This window comes from Telmatherina bonti (assembly GCF_933228915.1).
Source record: "Telmatherina bonti genome assembly, chromosome: 17".
Classification (NCBI taxonomy): Eukaryota; Metazoa; Chordata; class Actinopteri; order Atheriniformes; family Telmatherinidae; genus Telmatherina; species Telmatherina bonti.
In genome coordinates this window covers 29,116,198-29,135,742 of record NC_136615.1, presented here as the reverse complement: position 1 = coordinate 29,135,742, position 19,545 = coordinate 29,116,198, and the positions used below count along the sequence as shown (strand labels likewise).

Sequence of the window (19,545 nt, the reverse complement as noted above, 5' to 3'; positions counted from 1 at the left end):
TGAACAGTGGAGAAAAATGAATGAAGTTTTATACTGACTGGATGTTCGATCGGATAAAAAGTGCCGAATGTAAACACAGCTACTGTCCATCTCTTTATGACCACAGTGTACCATCTTGGTCCACACATCTTTTATTGGTAAAAACTAGTTTTAGGTGAAAATGGAAGGATTTTAAGGGATTAAGCAATGTTAAAATAAAGTGAGTCTAGGTACTTTTCTTTTAATGCCATAAATGACCCTCTTTCCAATTCAGCTGCTGGCCGGTAGTTAAATATCTGAGTCCATTTGAAGTGGTGCAGTTATTGTTGAGCATCTTTTATTATATTTTATATGAACAAAAAATAAATCATAAAAACTTATTATTTCAAAGGACAGGTGCAAAACAACTAACTTCTGTTTGACTGTACTCCATTAAAGTACAGCTAAATTAGTGTAATTGCTTCTGTTATGATGTAAAAAATGTTCAAATTTAAAGCTGGGGTAGGTAATCTTGCTCAGACATTTTTTTTTTTTAATTTTTTTTTTTTTTTTTACTCTGGGTGAAGTGGTTCCTCATCCTGATAATCTATACATTTTGTAATCATGAACAATAAGAAATATAGTTAGACCCCTCAATCTTGCTAGCTCCCCAACATTACCTACCCCAGCTTTATCTCTGGAAACTAATTTATCATGAAGCAAAATTCAATTCAAATATATATATATATATATATATATATATATATATATATATATATATATATATATATATATATATATATATATATATATATATATGTATGTATATATATATATATATATATATATATATATATATATATATATATATATATATATATATATATATATATATATATATATATATATATATACACACACATTGCTAAAAAAAAAACAAAGGGAACACCTAAACAACACAATGTAACTCCGAGTCAACCACCCTTTTGTGAAATGGAATGGAATATATGTGTATGTATATATATATATATATATATATATATATATATATATATATATATATATATATATATATATATATATATATATATATATATATATATATATTCTGTCCATATACATTTGGCAATCACAGGATATGTTTCTGTTTTTTTTATTTTTTTTAATGTGACTTCAGATATGTTCAGTGAAATTCCTCGCGGCAGCAGAGTGTGACCACACAGCACTCGGTGGAGCAGTGATTTTCTTTTTTCTTTTTTTTTCTCCCCCTCCTGGCTTTACTGTCAGGACAAGTGTTAAGCGCAAACAAGTCTCTAAAGAGGCTGCCAGACATAGATTTTGTTATAAAAATGCATGAGAGAAGCTGTATTTAATCTTCTTGTGCAATCTTACAGCCTTGGACGAGATCCAGAGGCAGTCAGAAACATGTTCATGTTGTAATGGGCAAATCCCAGAGGGTTATACACAAGTGTTGCCATTGTATTTTTTAGACACCCTGGACCACATGAAGATTTTTCTGACAAAAATATTTGGTTAAATGGATTTTTCTTTGCGTGTTTAGTTTTTCAAACCACCTCTTACATAATGTCATTGGCATTATTTGGGTTTGAGTGGTCCCAGTCAGTTCTCCGGCCAGTGCAAGATCAGCTTACAACAATACCAGACCCTTTAAGAGTAGTGACTCATTTTCCCCAGATATGATAAAGAGCTGCATTCATGATGTCTAAAAAGGAGTTGTTCAAGTGCAGGGTGATGAAGGAACACACCAACCAGCCAGGGGAGATGAATGGTACTTAAATAAAAGACTCTCCTATAACTTATATGCAGTGACAGGAAACAAGCCGTTGGGTGAGGGGTAAAACAACATATGGCATATGGGCGTACGAAAGAAAAAGAAAAAACTAAATTAAAGCTGCAACCTGCAATGAACAGTCCTTGTACCCCAGTGGTTCTCCTCTCAGCTTCCCAGCCAATGTGCAGGAGGCCAGGCTCATGCAGGGCTTTTTGCAAGAGCCTTGGACTTTTCTGCAGACAACATGGCACTTCAGGAAACAAGGAGACGACACGTCACACTAATGCTGATTTTTCTATTTTAAAAAAAATCTGATCTTAATGGGAGCAGTGCAGCTAGACGTTAATTTGTGGGGTGGCTAGAGGGTGGGCAATACTTTATCAGGCAGTCACATATCAATCAATCAATCAATCAATCAATCAATCAAAGTTTATCTATATAGCACTTTTCATACAAAAGTAGCACAAAGTGCTTTACAAAATAAAAAGCTAGCATAAAACAAGGTGGAAAACCTGCCTTCACATACAAAAATATAAAATTTACCCAAAGTCTAACACATAAACTCACTTTTCACACACACTCACATAGATAAACACATAAAACACTCTCATCAAACCAATCTTTCTTGTTTATTAAGAAAGGAAATGATTGATTGTGTTCCCTTCTTTTAAACATTCACATACACTGCTGTGATACCTGGGGTCACATTGGAGTAACATGAAAAATAATACATTTTTACATTAATGATTTCAATCGAGTTGAAATATCTATAAAAAAGTTTTTAAAAAAGTAACATAGAATGGTGCGTTGTTTTGGGGTCCAGTACGTAGAGCTTGTTGTGGTAGAAGTGAAACAAGGGCTTCCTCCACCAGCAGCACCATCATGTCCCAATACCCATACTACCAGCCTTGTGCCCCTGTGCCCCTGGAATATGTTTGTGTTAAAGGGTTCGAGTGTGTAGTGTGTTCCAATTCTTCAGAGTGGACGTTAGCCCCGCCCCCTTTTTAGCTAAGTCTGCATCCATGTTTTAAACCAAAAAAGTAGAAAACAGGTGATGTTTGGTGATCGAACTCCCATGCCTGTGAAAATGTCTTTTCAATTACATCCAAGCAGCCAGTAGCCCAAAGCATTAAACTTACCATTTGAAGGAAATCCGGCGTGAAGAGAACCTGGCGTATGAGACTTCTTCGCTGCATCGCATTGTTCTTCTCAAAATGGTCGGTCGTTTCAGTTTAATCATCATGTTCAGCTGCAAAAAGGTGTGTAAAAGCTGAAGCTCACCTCTGCAAGGCGTGAGACAAGGTACACCCTGGACAGTTTGCTGCTCTATCGCAGGACTAGAATTAAATAAATTCAATTCAATTCAACTTTATTTGTCACAGGGCACTTTACATACCCGAATCAACATACACATCATTTCAAGCCAATTCATACATATCTTATAATAGAAACCAACTGATTGCATCGAGTCGTGACTTCGATCCAATCCCCCATCCTGAGCATGCATGCGGCGACAGTGGGAAGGAAAAAGCTCCCCAACTAAGAGAGAAACAACCATTTACTCCTCCTAACTTAGAGTAGGTTTTTAAGTGCATGTGGGAAGAGTATGGCATACCTGAAGAAAACTTACACATACATGGAGAGAGCTTTGAAGGGCCAATTTTTAAACTTTTCCGGAGCCAAAATGCGAACCTTGTTGCTCTGAGGCAGCGATGCTAACCACCATTTCACCTTAACGTTCGTGGAATATAGATCAAGCTGCAGAATTTGACCTTGCATACATGGTGGGGTTTATTTTCTCATATCTAATATGTTTAATATGAATTTTTCCTTAATTGTCCCCCTGCAGAAGAGGTGAATATTCTGCAGGAGCTTTCTCTCAGGGTGTTGGTCGGCAGTAACGCCTCCATGACGGTGGACAATGGCGGCTGTCCAGTCCTGCAGGTGGGCCAGTACTCAACCTTGGCTCTTCCTCTGCAACAGCTCTTCACTGATGGGTACATTTGTCTCTTACTTGCTCCCATAACTTTGCCTAAGATCTGGATATTACAATTTTCATTTCTCCGCACAAATACAACTTAATCATAAAAACTTGGCTGAATCTTTTTATTTTTGTTGTTTGCAGGTTTGCTGATGAGTTCAGCTTACTGGTGCAGCTACGGAGTCATCAGAGAGAAGAGCGTAGCATCTTTACCATGCTCAGTCCCAACAATCACGTCATGCTTCAGCTACGAATCAGCGCCTACGCCGTCACCTTGATCGGAACACAGCAGCGACATTACGAGTGGGTCCATTTTCCCGTGTTCTTTTCACAGATTAAAGTGTTACTGCGAAGCTAGTGATACTTTGTTTTCATTTGTGTAAAATTTGGTGAAAACATGAGTAGTTTTGTCAAAGATCCTGAAAATTCTCCTAATGACTGTTTAGATTCTGACTTTTGTAGCGCGATTAATTTACTAGTTACTGCATTTGAAAAGTAATGTGGTCATGCTGTGATGATACATCCTACTTTAATGTTCATGAGGATGAAATCTGTTGTGTTCTCATGTAAATTAGATCTATTAACACTTTCTTGGATGATCAGTTCTGACTTCCAGCTCAGGTCTCTGTTGCAGGTTTTTACCTACTGCTCGAAACAAAATAATATTTTTTTGCGAAATATCATCTTATATGCCATCTGGATGTTCAGATCTATGATAGCAGATTGATTTCGCCAAGCAGCTGATCGATGAAACGGATCAGCTGATGTAACAGACAGAAGAGTTTCCTTCCACATCACAGTCAATTAAAAGAATGTTAGCTGAATGAAAACTCCAGTGACTTAAAAAACATTTTATTCTGTGAAGACTAGAAGTGGACACAGACCAGTTACTTCACTCAAATCCATCTCTATGGCAACGTGTCCAGGAATGGACACAATCACAGGCAGCGCATGCAGGGAGTACTTAAACAGATCAGAACTTTACACACAAGCCGACATGGCTCTTGTCACACAGGAAAGTGCATTACTACAGTATAGTAAAGTCATTTCATTGCAGATATTTTAAAGTGGAAATATTATGTGCATTTCAGGCTAATTTATTTTTATTTCTGAGACCAGAAGGGCTGGGATTGATCGAGTCATTGTCACAAATCGCTTTATTTACTTCAGACCGACATTCTCCGTAGGCTGTCAGATCAGCCTGCGGGCAAAACGAGTGGATTGAGACTCTTCCGCATTAAGCCCCGCCTCCCGCCACTGCACTACATCGGGAGCGCGCACAGCAACTGCTTTCGTCGTCATTGTAACATCTCATAAACAGAAGGATTAGGCTAATATAAACAAAATACAATGTCAACACATAGCATACAGCGCTACATGTTGGAACCTGAATCAGACCCTGAAAACGAAGTGGAAAACAGCAACCCACAGCAACGAATGCAGCAGGATGTCTCTCTTTGGTAAACTCACCAGCCATCGTTGAAAATAACTTTATCCCACGTTTTCCACCCGCCTGATGTATTTGTACATGTCCTTGTTAACCAGTAGAAGGTAACCAATCACCGAACCTTATCCCCCGGGACGTCACAAGGATTTCCAAGAAGAAAAAACTCTCTAAAACGACGCATTTTTCGTCACCATGGAAACCGAACGGAGAGAGTGCTGGAACTCAAACTCAAACTCAAACATGCGTTTAGGTGATAAAAAACAGTGCCGTTCACATGTCTGATGAGGATTCAACACTGTAACACTGTAGAAAGCTCAGAAAACTCCAAATACCATCATAGCATCCCTTTAAGTGTAATGTGTTATCTTACTCTGATACCCAAAAAAGTAAGATATAAAAAGATATATATATATGAAATATTTTATTGATATTCCTTTGAAATCAGAGAGGCTGCACCAGACAAATACATGCTTCTGATTTCTATGCATTTATCCTTCATTCATTCATTTTTTTACCTGTTTAGTCCAGTTAAAGGTAGCAGGTTAACTGGAGCCAATCCCAGCAATCACTGGGTGAGACAGGTCACCAGTCCATCACAGGGCCGACACAGCGAGACAGACAACCGTTCATGGTCACACTCACTCCGAGGGTAACCTAACATGCATGTCTTTGGACGGTGGAAGGATGCCGGAAAACCCGGAGAGAACCCACATACGTACACGCTTACGCATATGCATACACACATACACATACACGTACGCATACACAGGGAGAACATGCAAACTATACACAGAAAGACCACCACTCGACCTTCCTGCTGTTCATGCAGGCATGCAACATCCCGGATTACCTGCTCGTGTTTTCTATCTAAACTTGTATGCAAATGTGTTTTGCAGAAAGAGAAATGCCCAGCAGATCTATATTTGTATGCAGCATGTGTTTTTGTTTGAAGACAACTCCATTTGGCTGATTTCTCCTCTCCAGGAACCAAAAGGCTCAAAGCAACACAGCACTGGCAGGCAGTGGACAGAAGTGGGCCAAAAGATAGACGGATACTAGACTTATTATGTGTTGTTAGCACTGGAGTGATTTTATTGCTCATTTAGCTGCATGTCAGACATGCATGCATAATGATGAATTGTTTTTTACGTCTTGCTGTGTGTAGTCCAGTCCTGCTAAGGTGCTTTATGGTCAGTGTTGAACTTTAAAGTTCAGCAGGCATCAAATTTAGTGAATATTTGTAACAAAAGGGAATCATTTTAAGCATAAAATATCTAGTCTTTGGCGTGTATTCAGTTGAATGTATGTTAAATAAGGATTTGCAAACCGTTGTAATCTGTTTATATTTACATTTTACACAACATTTCAACATAATTGGAATCTGAAGTGTATATTGTCAAATACAGAATTACTATTAATTTTCTTTTGGATGAAATCAACAACCTTTTTGAACACCTTGAATCTTTAAAGTTGACTTTCCATGAAAGTCAGAATTATTTATTTATTTATTCAATTAAATACAGTTTGACTGAAAACTATAATTTGTATCGACTTAATAACTTAATTCAGACTTGTCAATAAGAAACTTAATTTGAAAGTTTAATAATGCAACTACAGTATAATGTTTATCATTCTTTTTCCAGCACTTTTCATTGAACTCAAATTAGAAAATATCCCACACAACAGTTGAGTAAAGATGGTTGGAGAGCTTCATTAGTGCTTTTGTAAGACAAAAATATTATCAACAATAACACTACAAACAACTCTGTTTACTGTAAAAAAGTATCTTTGGTATAAGTATGAGCTGTCCTTATCTTCTTATACGAAACAATACATTTCCCCCCAATGCAACAGTCCACATTGTATGGATGTACATTTCCTTACGTACATAAATTGGGACATCCATTTTAAATGTTGTGCGTCACCACTCTCATACTTTCATGCGTCTTTATCGTCCCATAGTTGTTCATCCACTAGGGGGCATCGCTGAGTTCAGAGTACACTTCTGCATTTTTACACCGGTTGGTAGCTGTAATGATCTGCTGTGAATTCGTTTACGGCTGCCCAAAAAACACAAGAAGAAGAATAAAACCACAAAGTTTTTTTGCTGTTGTCCACTTCTTAGAGTGTTTTTTGTTTGCAGTTTCTGCATGGTCTTCTTCCTGTTCCTCTTCTTCACTGGTTTGTTCCTTTGCTGGTTGTATGTCAGCTATACAACTCATAACTGCAATTTTATGTGGTTTAAATCTGTTTTCTGTGTCGTGTATGATTGTGTCCCCTTTGAAAATGGACCAAATTACGTGAACAACCGATGCCGATGACTGATGAAATTGGTCATCCATATGCTTATCCATTTTCTGTGTCAGAGCATAAATAGACTTTTAGATTATTCTGTGTCTCTATGGCAACATTAACATTCGACTTTTAAGTTTGAATAAAAGTTAAATTCGCTTTGAACAGATGAAAAATGACCATGCAAACACCTAATTCCAGATGGAAATGACCATTTGGAATTCCGAATTATATGACTGGTTTATTCTCATTTTAAATCTGAATTTATTAATCCCTCATGTATATCTTAATTCCATCCTGCATTAATCCCTATAAATCTGCGCATGCTCGTTACCTTGTCCCATCCTGATGACACATATATTCGGTCTTCTGCCTCCCATGTCCAGAATTTTATTTCACTTCTCCTCTTCAACTGCTGACAAAAGGTCAAGTAGTTTTTTTTTTTTTATTATTTATAATCAAAATTAAATTAAAAAATGCTTCTTTTTAACTTTTTAGTGCAATATCCGAAAAGACGAGAAGCAGGAAGCGAGGTTTGTTTATTTCCGGTAGATATAGGTCACGTCTGTCCAATCAGAATCCTTTCCAACCCACCAAGCTAAAGCAGAGTTAAGTAAAGGTGAATAAACATGTTTACCATGTAAACTTCTATGTGGAATGACTATTTCCATATAAACTCAAAGGAGATTGCTGTAATTCCAAATTATTAATTCCAATTTAAAAAACATTATGTTATCGTAGCCATTATAGCACAAGTTCTGAGGACTAGAAGCCTGTAGGGCAGAGGTGTCCAGCTCCGGTCCTCGAGGGCCAGAATCCTGCAGGTTTTCTATGTATCCCTGCTTAGACACACCTGATTCAAATTAATTAGTAGTAGAGCTTAATCAGTTGTGCACGTCATTGGCTGTTTGATCCATTTAGTGGAAGCTAGATGTGTTGGAACAGGAATACATGGGAAACCTGCAGGACAGCGGCCCTCGAGGACCGACTTTGGACACCCCTGCTGTAGGGCCTGCTTTAAACCTTCAGGAAATGGAAGTAAAGGGTGGCCTAGAAACCTACAACATAGTAGACCTTCAGGTGTAGAAGTGCCAACATGGAATTTCTTCCTGCCACTGGAAGTACATTCTCTGTCAAGTTCTTTGGATGATGGATCTTGTTATAACCCAGCTGAGAGGGATAGAGAACATACCATGAAATAAACATACCCAGATGGAAAAGGGGAGTTATATAAGGAATTTATTGTCCCAGTTGGCAGGTGGACAAAGTAATGTGCAGAAGGAGTGGGCGGGTGGTGCTACTCAAATCAAAGAAACAAAACGGAATAGACTACAGCAAAAGAAAAACATAAACGCATCTCCGATAAAACTCTGAACTGTCTACACTATAAACAAAACCCAAGCAGAAGCAGGACCACTAATTAAACACAAAATCACAGCAAAGTGTTACTAACTACTTGGCTCAATCTCCACAAACAAGTCACATTAACTAGAAGCTTATATACAAGCAAACTGGCTTTAAAGGCTCCACATAAACAACCAGTTATTGTTTCAAAAGGCAATATGGGCAAGCTGGTAAACAGAACACAGCTGTCACTGCATGAAGCTTTGCTTCGCCTTTTATCCTGGGAGGAGGCGTCCGCAGCAGCCATCGATCCAGAGGGCAGTGAATCGGGAAGTTTAGCACGCGAGGTGAGGCAGAGCCAATCCCAACTTGGCGACGACACGCTGTAATTTGCATATGGAATGAGAGGAGTAATTTGATTAAATTGGTGGCATCTGGAACTTATGTCGTCCACCTTCTTCAGGAGATGATGGCTCCTGAAAAGCAGCAGGACTCCGTGGCTGTGACTGGAGAATCCTCCATTGTGATGGGGTCCTGAAGTCTGCAACCATCCACATTATCATGGCTGCATTGTTCCTGCAGATACGCTGGAAATTCCTCTGCAGTTCATGAGAAGATTTAACCATGTGATGAATGCGTTTGTTTGACTGGTTTTAAAAGGATTGTTCCATTGTTGGGATTAAAGAGGACCAGTGAGGGGATTTTAACCTAAAATGGGTCATTATGATCACACAAATGGTGTGTGTGTTTGTGTCAGGTTTCCAGTCAGTGGTCTGTGTGACGGAGAGTGGCATCGTGTGGCTGTCAGTGTATCTGCAAAGCAACTAGCGCTGTACGTGGACTGCTCTCTGCTGGAAAGTGTGGAGTGGGTGAATCACGGCATGGAGATCAGCATCGACGGGCTTCTGATGGTTGGAGGCATCATCGAAGGATTTGAAACTCCATTGGAAGTAAGTGGCTCTGCAACTTTTTCTTTTTTTTTTTCTCCCCCGTCTCAGAATTTCCCCAGTGATCATAAAAAGAAACAGACACACAAACGCAACCCCACCCTGACACCCTTCCTCTATAATTATCAACTCCACACCCCGTCACTCACTGCCCGTTTCTTCCCTTTTTCCAGATCGTTATAAAAAAGCCAGATGACATTTGTAACAACAGCTTCAGTGTAACAACCCATCTGTGCAAAGTCCGGCTCGTTTTCCTTTTGTTCTGAAAAGTCACGCATGCCTGCTCATCCTTGCACGCACACACACTCCAAGACAAAGACAGGGACACACAAACAGTCATACCAGCCACGTGGTCCTGTTCCACCCTCTCCACGATGCCTAGAAACCATGTTTGTTTTCATTAAGCATGCAAAAAACCCCTGCTTTGAGTAGGTTTCTAACCCCCTAACCCTAACCCTTACCTCCACCAGTGCAATGGTGTTAAAATCACAGGAAACACTGATTATTGTTAAAACCCACATTGGTTGTGTGAGCCTTAAGATGTTAAACATGATTAATTCTAGTTAGCTGCATTGCCGGTTTGTTGCGTAACTTTTCCGGACGCTAATGCCGTCATCTTGGGCACAAGCGCTCCCATTACAAGACAATTCCCGTGGCTCATAAGACACACAGATTTGCATTTTTGGACATCCTGTCTCAGTTACAACAAGCACTGTAACATGTAGCCCGAGGATGGACTTGGCAGTGTTGCCGTTCCATAAGCAGCATCTGGATTTGTTCAGAGCATCAAATCAAATGGATTCTCCTTGTCCAAGTATCCCCGTGGTGACAGGTTTTTACTGAGCTCTAAGGACAAAGCACTTCCACACGCCGAGGTGCTGACAGTCTCAGCTCTGCTTAATCAGTTGAATAAGGTGCAGTTAAAGCATATTTAACCCTACTCTGCTCTTCTGGGTAACTCCTACTGACAGCCTGCGCAGCCAAACTGGAAGATGTGCATCCTGATGGAGTTTAGGAACAAAAAGCAGCAAAAGGCATCTGTTTAAATGGGGCTTAAATAATCAGTCCTGAAATGACATCATCATATTTTTGTTGGCTATCCAGCTCATTAAGTGGGAGAAATTTTTTGTGTGAGATGTTATGTTGAGTCATAAAACCATGATCAGTGTTTACGAGCAATTTTTCCAATTGGTTAAAAGCAAAATTGTCACGTCGACTTATTTTCTACGGAAGCTGACAGTGGTCATTTTAACACTGTTTACTCATGATAATGGAATAATTTAATTTGTTATCTTGAAAAAAGACAACAAATTTGATTTCTCAAGGTGAAGCTCATGGTCATGATGGGCTGGAGCTGTTCCCGTCTCATCAGAACCAGCACAGAGCGAGATCAACATGAAATCAGACACTCCTTATAAGAATGTCGAGACTCTAATCAGTCTAAGATGGACATGTTCGGGCTGAGAGGGAGCTCGGAAACAACCTGCACCCATGGGGTGAACTCCACATACAAACAATTTGTTGTTCAGACAAATTTTGAAAATAAAAAAAATTATAAAATACAAATTAATAAACTGTTGTGAATTTTTTTTAAAGTTTTGCATATTTAAGGATCTTTTAAAAGTCTCATATTATGCAAATTTACTCGATTCTATTTTATGTTATTCATCTTTTTCTATTTTTTTCCAAGATTTTTTCCTGTCTTTTTTTTTTTTTTTTATAAGATTGTAAATAAATTCACTCATTAAGGGGTTAATCTGTTATAATTTAATCCAAATAAGTTTTAATTTTGTCACTGGAATGAGTCTCTTGAGTCTTTATTTCAGGTGAGAAGTTTAATTTAATCGCGATTAATTGTTATTAGTTGTGATTAATCATTTTGGTCGAGGCATGCATCATAAATGGACACATTGTACATGGAGATAATAATAACTAATAACATCTAAATTATGAAACCATAATCAGTATTAACATCTGTCTGTCCGACTGGTTAGCAGAGTCGTCCTGTTTGATTTTGACTTTATTGTCAATTTATCACAAACTTTGAACAAATTTTTTTTCCTTTAAATAAAGTTGTTGTTTTTTTACAGCTAAAATGTCCAAGTTAAGCATCCTCTGAATCTTTCCGTGAGTTAAGCTGTGGATTTCTTATCGTGATTATTTGCGATGGATCCGTTAGGCAGCATAATATAGATTGTAACAATCCACCAGCTGCATCTGTCTTTCATTAGAACAAGAACACTGCAAATCTCAGTCAGCAATGAAATCAACAGAAGACATTTTCCCTGCTTGGCAGTGAACACCACATGTATGTGTTTAGCAGAAAGGTCTGCTCTCTGGCCTCTTCCTATGGTATCGTCCAGTTTATCTCTAAGGTTTGATACCTTTCCAAAAGACATGAAACATTTCTGAAACATAGTTCTATTTATAGCCATGCAGCTCTGCATAATAAAGCAGAATCAGATGGCGTTCCGTATAAGTCACGAACAGCCTGTCTGCTACTTTCTGCTTGTCTGATTTCTAACCGCTGAGATCAAACAGCCTCTTGAGATTGTTTGTGATTTTCCCCACTGGGACTGGATCTGCCTGACAAATCAGCATGAACACTTTCATTACTATGTGTACAGTTTATTTAGGATTAATGCAAAGTTTCATTAAGTCCATGTTTGACTTAGTTTTCGTGTCTGAAACTAGCGCAAGACTGCAAACACACACACACCATCACACACATGCTCCACAACGCCGCTATCACACTTTTATAAACAGCCTGAGGACAGAGTTTTGCTCGTGTTTTCTGTCTTTTCTGGCCTGATGTCAGAATCCCTGATTGGTTAAAGGGATCCTGGGAGCCACAGGGAAAAGTATGACCTGCAGTAAACTCTCTGTACAAATGTGTCCAAACTTGCCCTGTGATTCTGTGATATTTTTCTGCATGCAAAAGGAAATTCATCCAGTGCAAATTTCACTTGTATTATCCCTAAAACTGGATTTATTGGTGATTCAGTCCTATGATGTGAGCCAAACTTTTGGGAAAATTGAGTATTCAGAGTTCATATCTAATGCATTTTTATTTATTATTAATGGTAGTGTTTATTCGCCCCATGTTTCTGAGAGTGTTTTTAACACTCTGGGGGCGCCGACATCATCGGCGATGCCAGGGACCATGTTGTGTTTAATCGAGCATAGCTTTCGAACCGTAAAAGATAAAAACTTACTTTTTTCCCCCTCTTAAACGGGAGACTCCGGGCTTTCAGATGGTAGTTCCAGCATCACTGTAGCCCATTCATAAGTGATACAGTGTTGTGTCAAAATAGGTGTTCCAATCAGAGCCTTTTTCTTTGGCACATGACACGTGTTTGTCCAATCAGAGCCGATGATGCCTCAGGAAACGCCTCCAAACAGTGTCAATCACTCTGCATCGGTGTCATTAGCAGTCAGATAGCTGCCTTCTGTATTTAGAAGGCCGATAAATGATGAAAACAACAGCTTTTACGCACGCATACCATGCGTAATTGCTCAAACAAACATTTGCATTACTCAAGTACAGTAGTTTATTTCAACATAAAGGACACGACGCCGTCGTAACAGATGTATAACTTGGTAACAGATACAGTGTGTGCAGCTGACAGTGATTTTGGAAAGCTGCGGTGCTTCAGTCCCCTTCAGTACCTTTAGTCATGCTTCAAAATTATAATACTCTTTATTTCAAGCAAAGGAGCCTCATTTACATAGCAGTTTATGATATTTCAATTCAAAATAAATGAAAAAAAACAAGGTATAGGACATTATGTGGCATTAAAAGGTGGTGTTTATTAGCATTTAAACTAAAAAAAATGTCAGGTTATTTCTCTAAAATACCCTTGGTCCCCAGAGGGTTAATGTGTGGCTTTCTGCAGGGTCATCTACGGCAGCTGGTCTTCCAGTTAGGGGACCCAGATGGCGCCCAGCAGCACTGTAGCCACCACCCACCCCGCTGCAGGGACTCTGCCCCGAAGCCTCCTCGCTCCCCACGCACCAACAACGCCCTAGAGGTGAGAAACAATGAATGGAGAAGACAAAGGCATCCAGGAAACTTTCCCTCATGGGTGATATTATCACTTGCATTACAAAGCAAAGCTGTGGCTGGGGGCTTAAGGTGAAGCCAAACGTCTTTGATGCTCACAGACACTCAGACTCCTGCACTTCCAACACAACCTCTCATAAACCGCAATGAAAGCATTAATGGATTGTCAGCGTATTCAAAGTGAAAACTCTTCTGACTCCTCTGAGGTTTTTGATCCAGTCTGGTGCTTTTAGTGTCTGGTTGTTGATCAGTTAATGTGAATGTGACGCCTGTGTTTCCACACAGAACATATTGCTGTCCTCAAATGACCTAGAGGACCTACAGGGGTCTTCCAAGGAGGAGTCGGTTCCGAGCTTTGACCCAGCAGTGAGTAAAGATCTCGACCTTTATGTTAACGTAAACTAAAGCAATCTTAAACACCCCCCTTTTCATTTATGTGGTGAAAAACAAACACGCAGTTGCCTGGTTTTTACAGTCGTGTCTCAAGGCTCCAGTTTTGGAGTGTGTGGGCAGCTGACCACTCGTCAGGGTAATGATACCCAGCTGTGAGTCGGCTGGCAGATCCAGTTGTGTACACCAGCCAGTGGTCTGGTTTCACTGAATTTTTTTTTATGTTTTTTTTTCTTATTTGGTCATCACTTTCTGTGTCTGTGAAACCACCAGAACAGTGTCTGTTATTTATTAGCGCCGCGGTTCAGAGCCTCAGGCGACAGAAGCCCCGTCCAACGGTCCCACCTCTCGTCTCTTGGCTGACTGGTCCTCTGTAGATGGCTGAAACAAAGGACACCCTCTGTTGTATTTATAAATGAGGACATGACTGAAAAATAAACACCTGCACATTAACGGGTCTTAAAATGAAAAATAAACTAGATGTGTTGTTATTTACTGAGCAAAAGCTAAACCAAACAACCAAAATTAAGAGAGTGAATAGCAGCCATTTACTGGTGATATATGTACTTATGTACCTTGAAGTATGTGAATAATATGTTTATTTATTTAGTTCTTTTATTTGACAGAGACATGGCATATTAAAACAAGAAACAACTTCTCAATATGCCAGATTTAAGCCAAAATGCTAGTTTCCATGGGTTGTCCCTGGTCAGATCTTACAGAGGCTTTAACTGATTAAAATGATCACCATTAAGTGTGAGAACCCTAAAAAAGCAGATATTTTGGCAGTTCACTGCTCTGGAGCATTTAGGTGTCTGTCAACACAATACCAAGGAGGAAAGACATCTACAATGATCTTTAAGAAGGAAGTGATGCTGCATATCAATCTGTGAGGGGTTATCAGGCTATTTCTTAAATATTTGGAACCCATCATACAAGACTAACAATGATTATTCATAAATGGAAAATTTTCTTCGTGTGGATAGATATTCTATGTGGATCAGGGCAAAGCCAGACTGTTCATAATCCAGAAATTCCAAAAGCTCCATCTCATACTCTGCTAGCATGTTTAAGGTTAAAGGCTCACAGTTGATGTTTGGCAGATTTAACACTTTGTCACCCTCTTACAAAGGCCAGTTGCTTTTGCATCTGATCTTGTCTCAGAGTCTTCCCCAGCCAGTAAAAGTCAGCCTCATGTTAACTCGTCTTATCTCCTGCTGTCACTTTCTCTCTTTCTTTTTCTCCTACTGTGTCCTCGTTCATACACACTGAGCTCCCTGGTCTACACAGTTACACACATCCCGCAACACTATCATATTTCACCATCATGATTTGTTACAATAGTATCTGCTGCCGAACGAGCTGCAGGTGCTGCCAACGGCGGTTACCTTGGTAACGTCATAACAAGAGGCATTAAATAGTCCACTCAGCTGCTTCTTGTTAAAAACATGATTTCTACAGTAAAAACAAAATTAGTGATTGATCTTATACTTTGTCTTTTGTGAGTGACCATGTTATAAGTGGGATAATGACCTGCGAGGTGTCCATTATCAGAAATTATTGGACTTTGCTGAGGCTTGTGGAGGACGGTTCATGCTTCCACGTCGTCCAATAATTTCTGATAATGGACACCACGTTGGACCTTACTTATCCTGTAAATCACAGGGAGGAATTATGGGCTGAGATTTGGATCAAAATAATTTCGAACTCAGATTTCCCACCAATATTTAAGTTTTTCCACTGTCATATCCCTCTGAGCTGACAGTGAGATCGTTATTTACCGTTTGTGTAAATTGTGTGTATGTGTTTAAAACTGCTTTGTCTGATTTTACTCATGCAACACCTAAAATCTCTAAAAAATATATTTTAAACTTGTATACCAAAGGTATAAGAAAGGTTAAAGGTGCTGTAATAATACTAAGTTGTTGGTCAGTAACATCAGTGTCATGTTTTAATACACTTCCTGAACAAGAGTTTTATTCTGAAACCCAGGGCACCGAAACTGGATGTATACATGTGAATGTTACAAATTGATGGGGTTGTAGCCTGGGTGGCAGTCATGAAGCATCCAATAAAGAGCAAAGAGAGTATGAAAGAGACCAAATGTGAGTTGGTTCCCATAGTTTGTGTTAATGAGCCATTCGAAAGATTTGGTTTGTTCGTGACCGTCACAACTCTATTTGGGTCCATTTCCTTGGAAAGTCCACTTCGTTTGGGGGGTAATGTGAATGCTCAAACTGATTCTGATTCAGATCAAAGAATTAGACTTAGTCCACGTACAAACACATGTCTCGGTTGTTTCAAGCAGATCAAATACAGGAAGTGGAAAAGGAAACAAAGATTGATGTGGGTTCAGTGCACAACGTGGCTGGTAAACACATCTAAAACATAGTACGTGTGCCGGATAATAGACGACTTGGGATGGGAGAAATCATTCATGGGGACAACGTGAAAGAATTTCATCAAAATTTAATAAAAGTAAAATTAATACAGAACCATTAAGATCCGATGCAGGGCCATGTTTTTTTTGTCCTCTGATGGACGATGAAACACGTTTTTTTTAAAAGGTTCTATTTGTTTGAGAAGAGTTGCATGGTCGCAATCGCAATCTGGAATGAGTCCCCAATCGTACCGAGTCTAGCGCCTTTCCTGATGTGAATGCAGTCATAGAGCAGAGGCAGGTATAAGTAAACATGATCATATTTGCACTTATCTGTACATATTAAGTATTCAAACTAGTTTTAATGAAAATTTAATTAGTTTTAGAAAAAGTCAGGCTCTGGTGTGTTTCAGAAACGTTTTTTGTGTTGGTTACCCAGAAGGACTGTAGTCTGTTGAGGCTTCATGTCTTTGTGAGTATTAAACCCAAATACAATGCTCTTCACACATCTAGTCCACATTGGTGTTGTTAGTATTTTTTGGATTGTATAGCATCAGGAACCCTGATTAAAGTATTTTGGCCCCCTGAGCCAGGCGTTCATGTTGAGTTTCTGTGCACTGACTGTTGTAGGCCAGACTAAACAATGATATGTTTTTAGTCCCAGTGCATCACTGTCTGACAGTAAACCAGTTTGCGATGAGCCGGTGGCAACACTGTGTGTTTCATTTTCAGCCTGCTCATGGAACAGATGTGAACATCTGCTCTGACAGCAGCTTGAAGCTGGATGCTGTGTGAGGACCAAGCCGTTTGTGTGTTCTTTTGGACGGAGGAGGGGCTCACACAGTAGCTGCTGCTGCTCAGAGAGAAAAATAAATTATATCTGCTTTCATGTCAGTCACCAAAAGTCTCCAAAACCACCACAACAAGTGGCTACACTTGTTAATAGCTGCTTTTTCTTTAAATAGAGTTGCTCAAGGGGTCTGAAAACTCACTAAATATAGCGCCAAAGTTGCTAAATCATTAGTGAAGCTCTGACGTGTGCATCAGTGTAATTCACAGGTGTCGAACTCCAGTCCTCGAGGGCCGGTATCCTGCAGGTTTTTGTTGTCTCCATGCTCCAGCACACCTGACCGAAAACTTGAAAACAGGTTGACAAGAAGCTGCTGGATGCATCTGATTTGAATCAGCTGTGCTGGTGGAGGGAAACAACAAAAACCTGCCGGATACCGGCCCTCGAGGACTGGAGTTCGACACCCCTGGTAATTGGTGTACCAAGAAAAATTCATCCTGATACACAAACATCCTGCGCATTGTGAATAAATGTGTTAATTGCGCAAAAACTAAATATCGCAATATAAAAAACACTAATGGAAACATCTACATTTAAAAAAAAAAGTCTCAAATATAGCTAAAAAGTTTTTAGGCTCTCATGAGGTGGTTTTTCAGATGTTTTGATACAGATACACATCGCAAAAGTGTAATAGAAACACTTTTTTCGCATTTACGTTTCCCCGGACGTGACGTGTGTGTGTGTGTGTGTGTGGGGGGGGGTCATGACCATTTCATTTTTGGTAAAGATGGCTATAACGAATTTCCGGTTTTAATGAAGAGAAAATTATGGAGAAAAGCTAAAAAAAAGGCTGGACTATATTATAGTATTTTTTATTACTGTTGTTACTACTAACAATAGTAATAAAAAATGCACAGATTAAGTTCAGTTCGGACCTCTGTTTTTATAGCCTTACAGCAGATGGGATAAATTACCTTTTAAATCGTTCGGTTCTACAGCCCAGTGAGAGGAGACTGTTGCTATGGTTACTGTACTGTTGTACCCCCGTAGCATGCAGTGGTTGTTTAAAGTTGCTCTGGATGGTTGTGTTGAAAGTCTCAGTAAAGACTCAGATCAGCAATCATTCCACATTTAGTCACTTAAATCTTTTTTCATCATTTTGAGTAAATTATGTATAGATTCTCATCGCCGCCAAGGAGGTTTTTTTTTTTTTTTTTTTTTTTTTTGTTTTTTTACTGCCCTTTATCTGTTTGTTTGTTTGTTTGTGTTCAGGATAACTCAAAAAGTTATGAATGGATTTTTATGAAATTTTTAGGATTTGTTGGAAATGTGAAAAGGAAGAAAAGATTTAATTTTGGTACTGATCCGGGTCACCGTTTGGATCCAGGAACCTTTTTAAAGGCCCTAGCGGAGCTTTGCACTCAGTTTTATTAGGGATTTTTCTACATTTTAATATCCAAGTTGTAACTTAGTCATCCTTTATTTTGTCTAGATCAGGGTGGGCCCATCGAGGGTTGCAGTCTTACAAATGTAAGTTTTTCTGCTGCAACACATCTGACACACATCAGACGTAATCAACAGACCTTGTGCAAAGCTTGACATCGAACTTTGAACTAGTCTGCTGATTTCTAATTGGTTTGATACAGTTGTATTGCAGCAGGGAAACTCACAACATCTGCAGGACTGCGGCCCTCCCACCAGAGTTGCCCACCCCTGGTCTAGATTATGGGGAAATGACAGTTATTACATACTGTGCTGCATTTGTAATGCTAGACAGATTTTTTTTATTTATTTTTTTTAAATAATTTTTCTGCACCTTATGTTCCCATTTAAACATGCAGAGTAACAGCTGCCCCGCACCTGGCTCACCTCAGTGTTTACACATTTACAGAAGAAAGTAAATAAAACAACAGCAGTACATTAACCAGATCCATTCCTCTTTGGTCTGTCGTCTTTTGAAGTTAGGACGTTTCTCCCAGCGGTGCCTCATTGTTGGCGTTTCCTGACGGTGATGCATGTCTTGTGTGGGGCCCCTCTTTGACAGGTGCTCTCCTCAGAGACACAGGACTTGACCAGTTAATCTAGAGCTCCTCAAATGTGCGCTAAAGCGTTAAACACTCCCAGAGGTCAGGCACCTCAGCTAAGCATATAATTACAGGGC

At 39.3% G+C, this 19,545-nt stretch overlaps 1 protein-coding gene across 1 annotated transcript in view; it reads left to right on the top strand.

The window, feature by feature from the left end:
* Window positions 1–19,545, top strand: part of LOC306768150 (uncharacterized protein) — a gene marked incomplete at both ends in the record, with an annotated part of 129,882 nt that overhangs the window by 28,371 nt on the left and 81,966 nt on the right. The window contains 5 exons of the mRNA XM_079256382.1: window positions 3,600–3,747; window positions 3,876–4,034; window positions 9,572–9,764; window positions 13,658–13,792; window positions 14,110–14,190. Of these exons, the coding sequence (XP_079112508.1) occupies window positions 3,600–3,747; window positions 3,876–4,034; window positions 9,572–9,764; window positions 13,658–13,792; window positions 14,110–14,190 (716 nt within the window). The remainder of the gene's footprint in view (window positions 1–3,599; window positions 3,748–3,875; window positions 4,035–9,571; window positions 9,765–13,657; window positions 13,793–14,109; window positions 14,191–19,545) is intronic.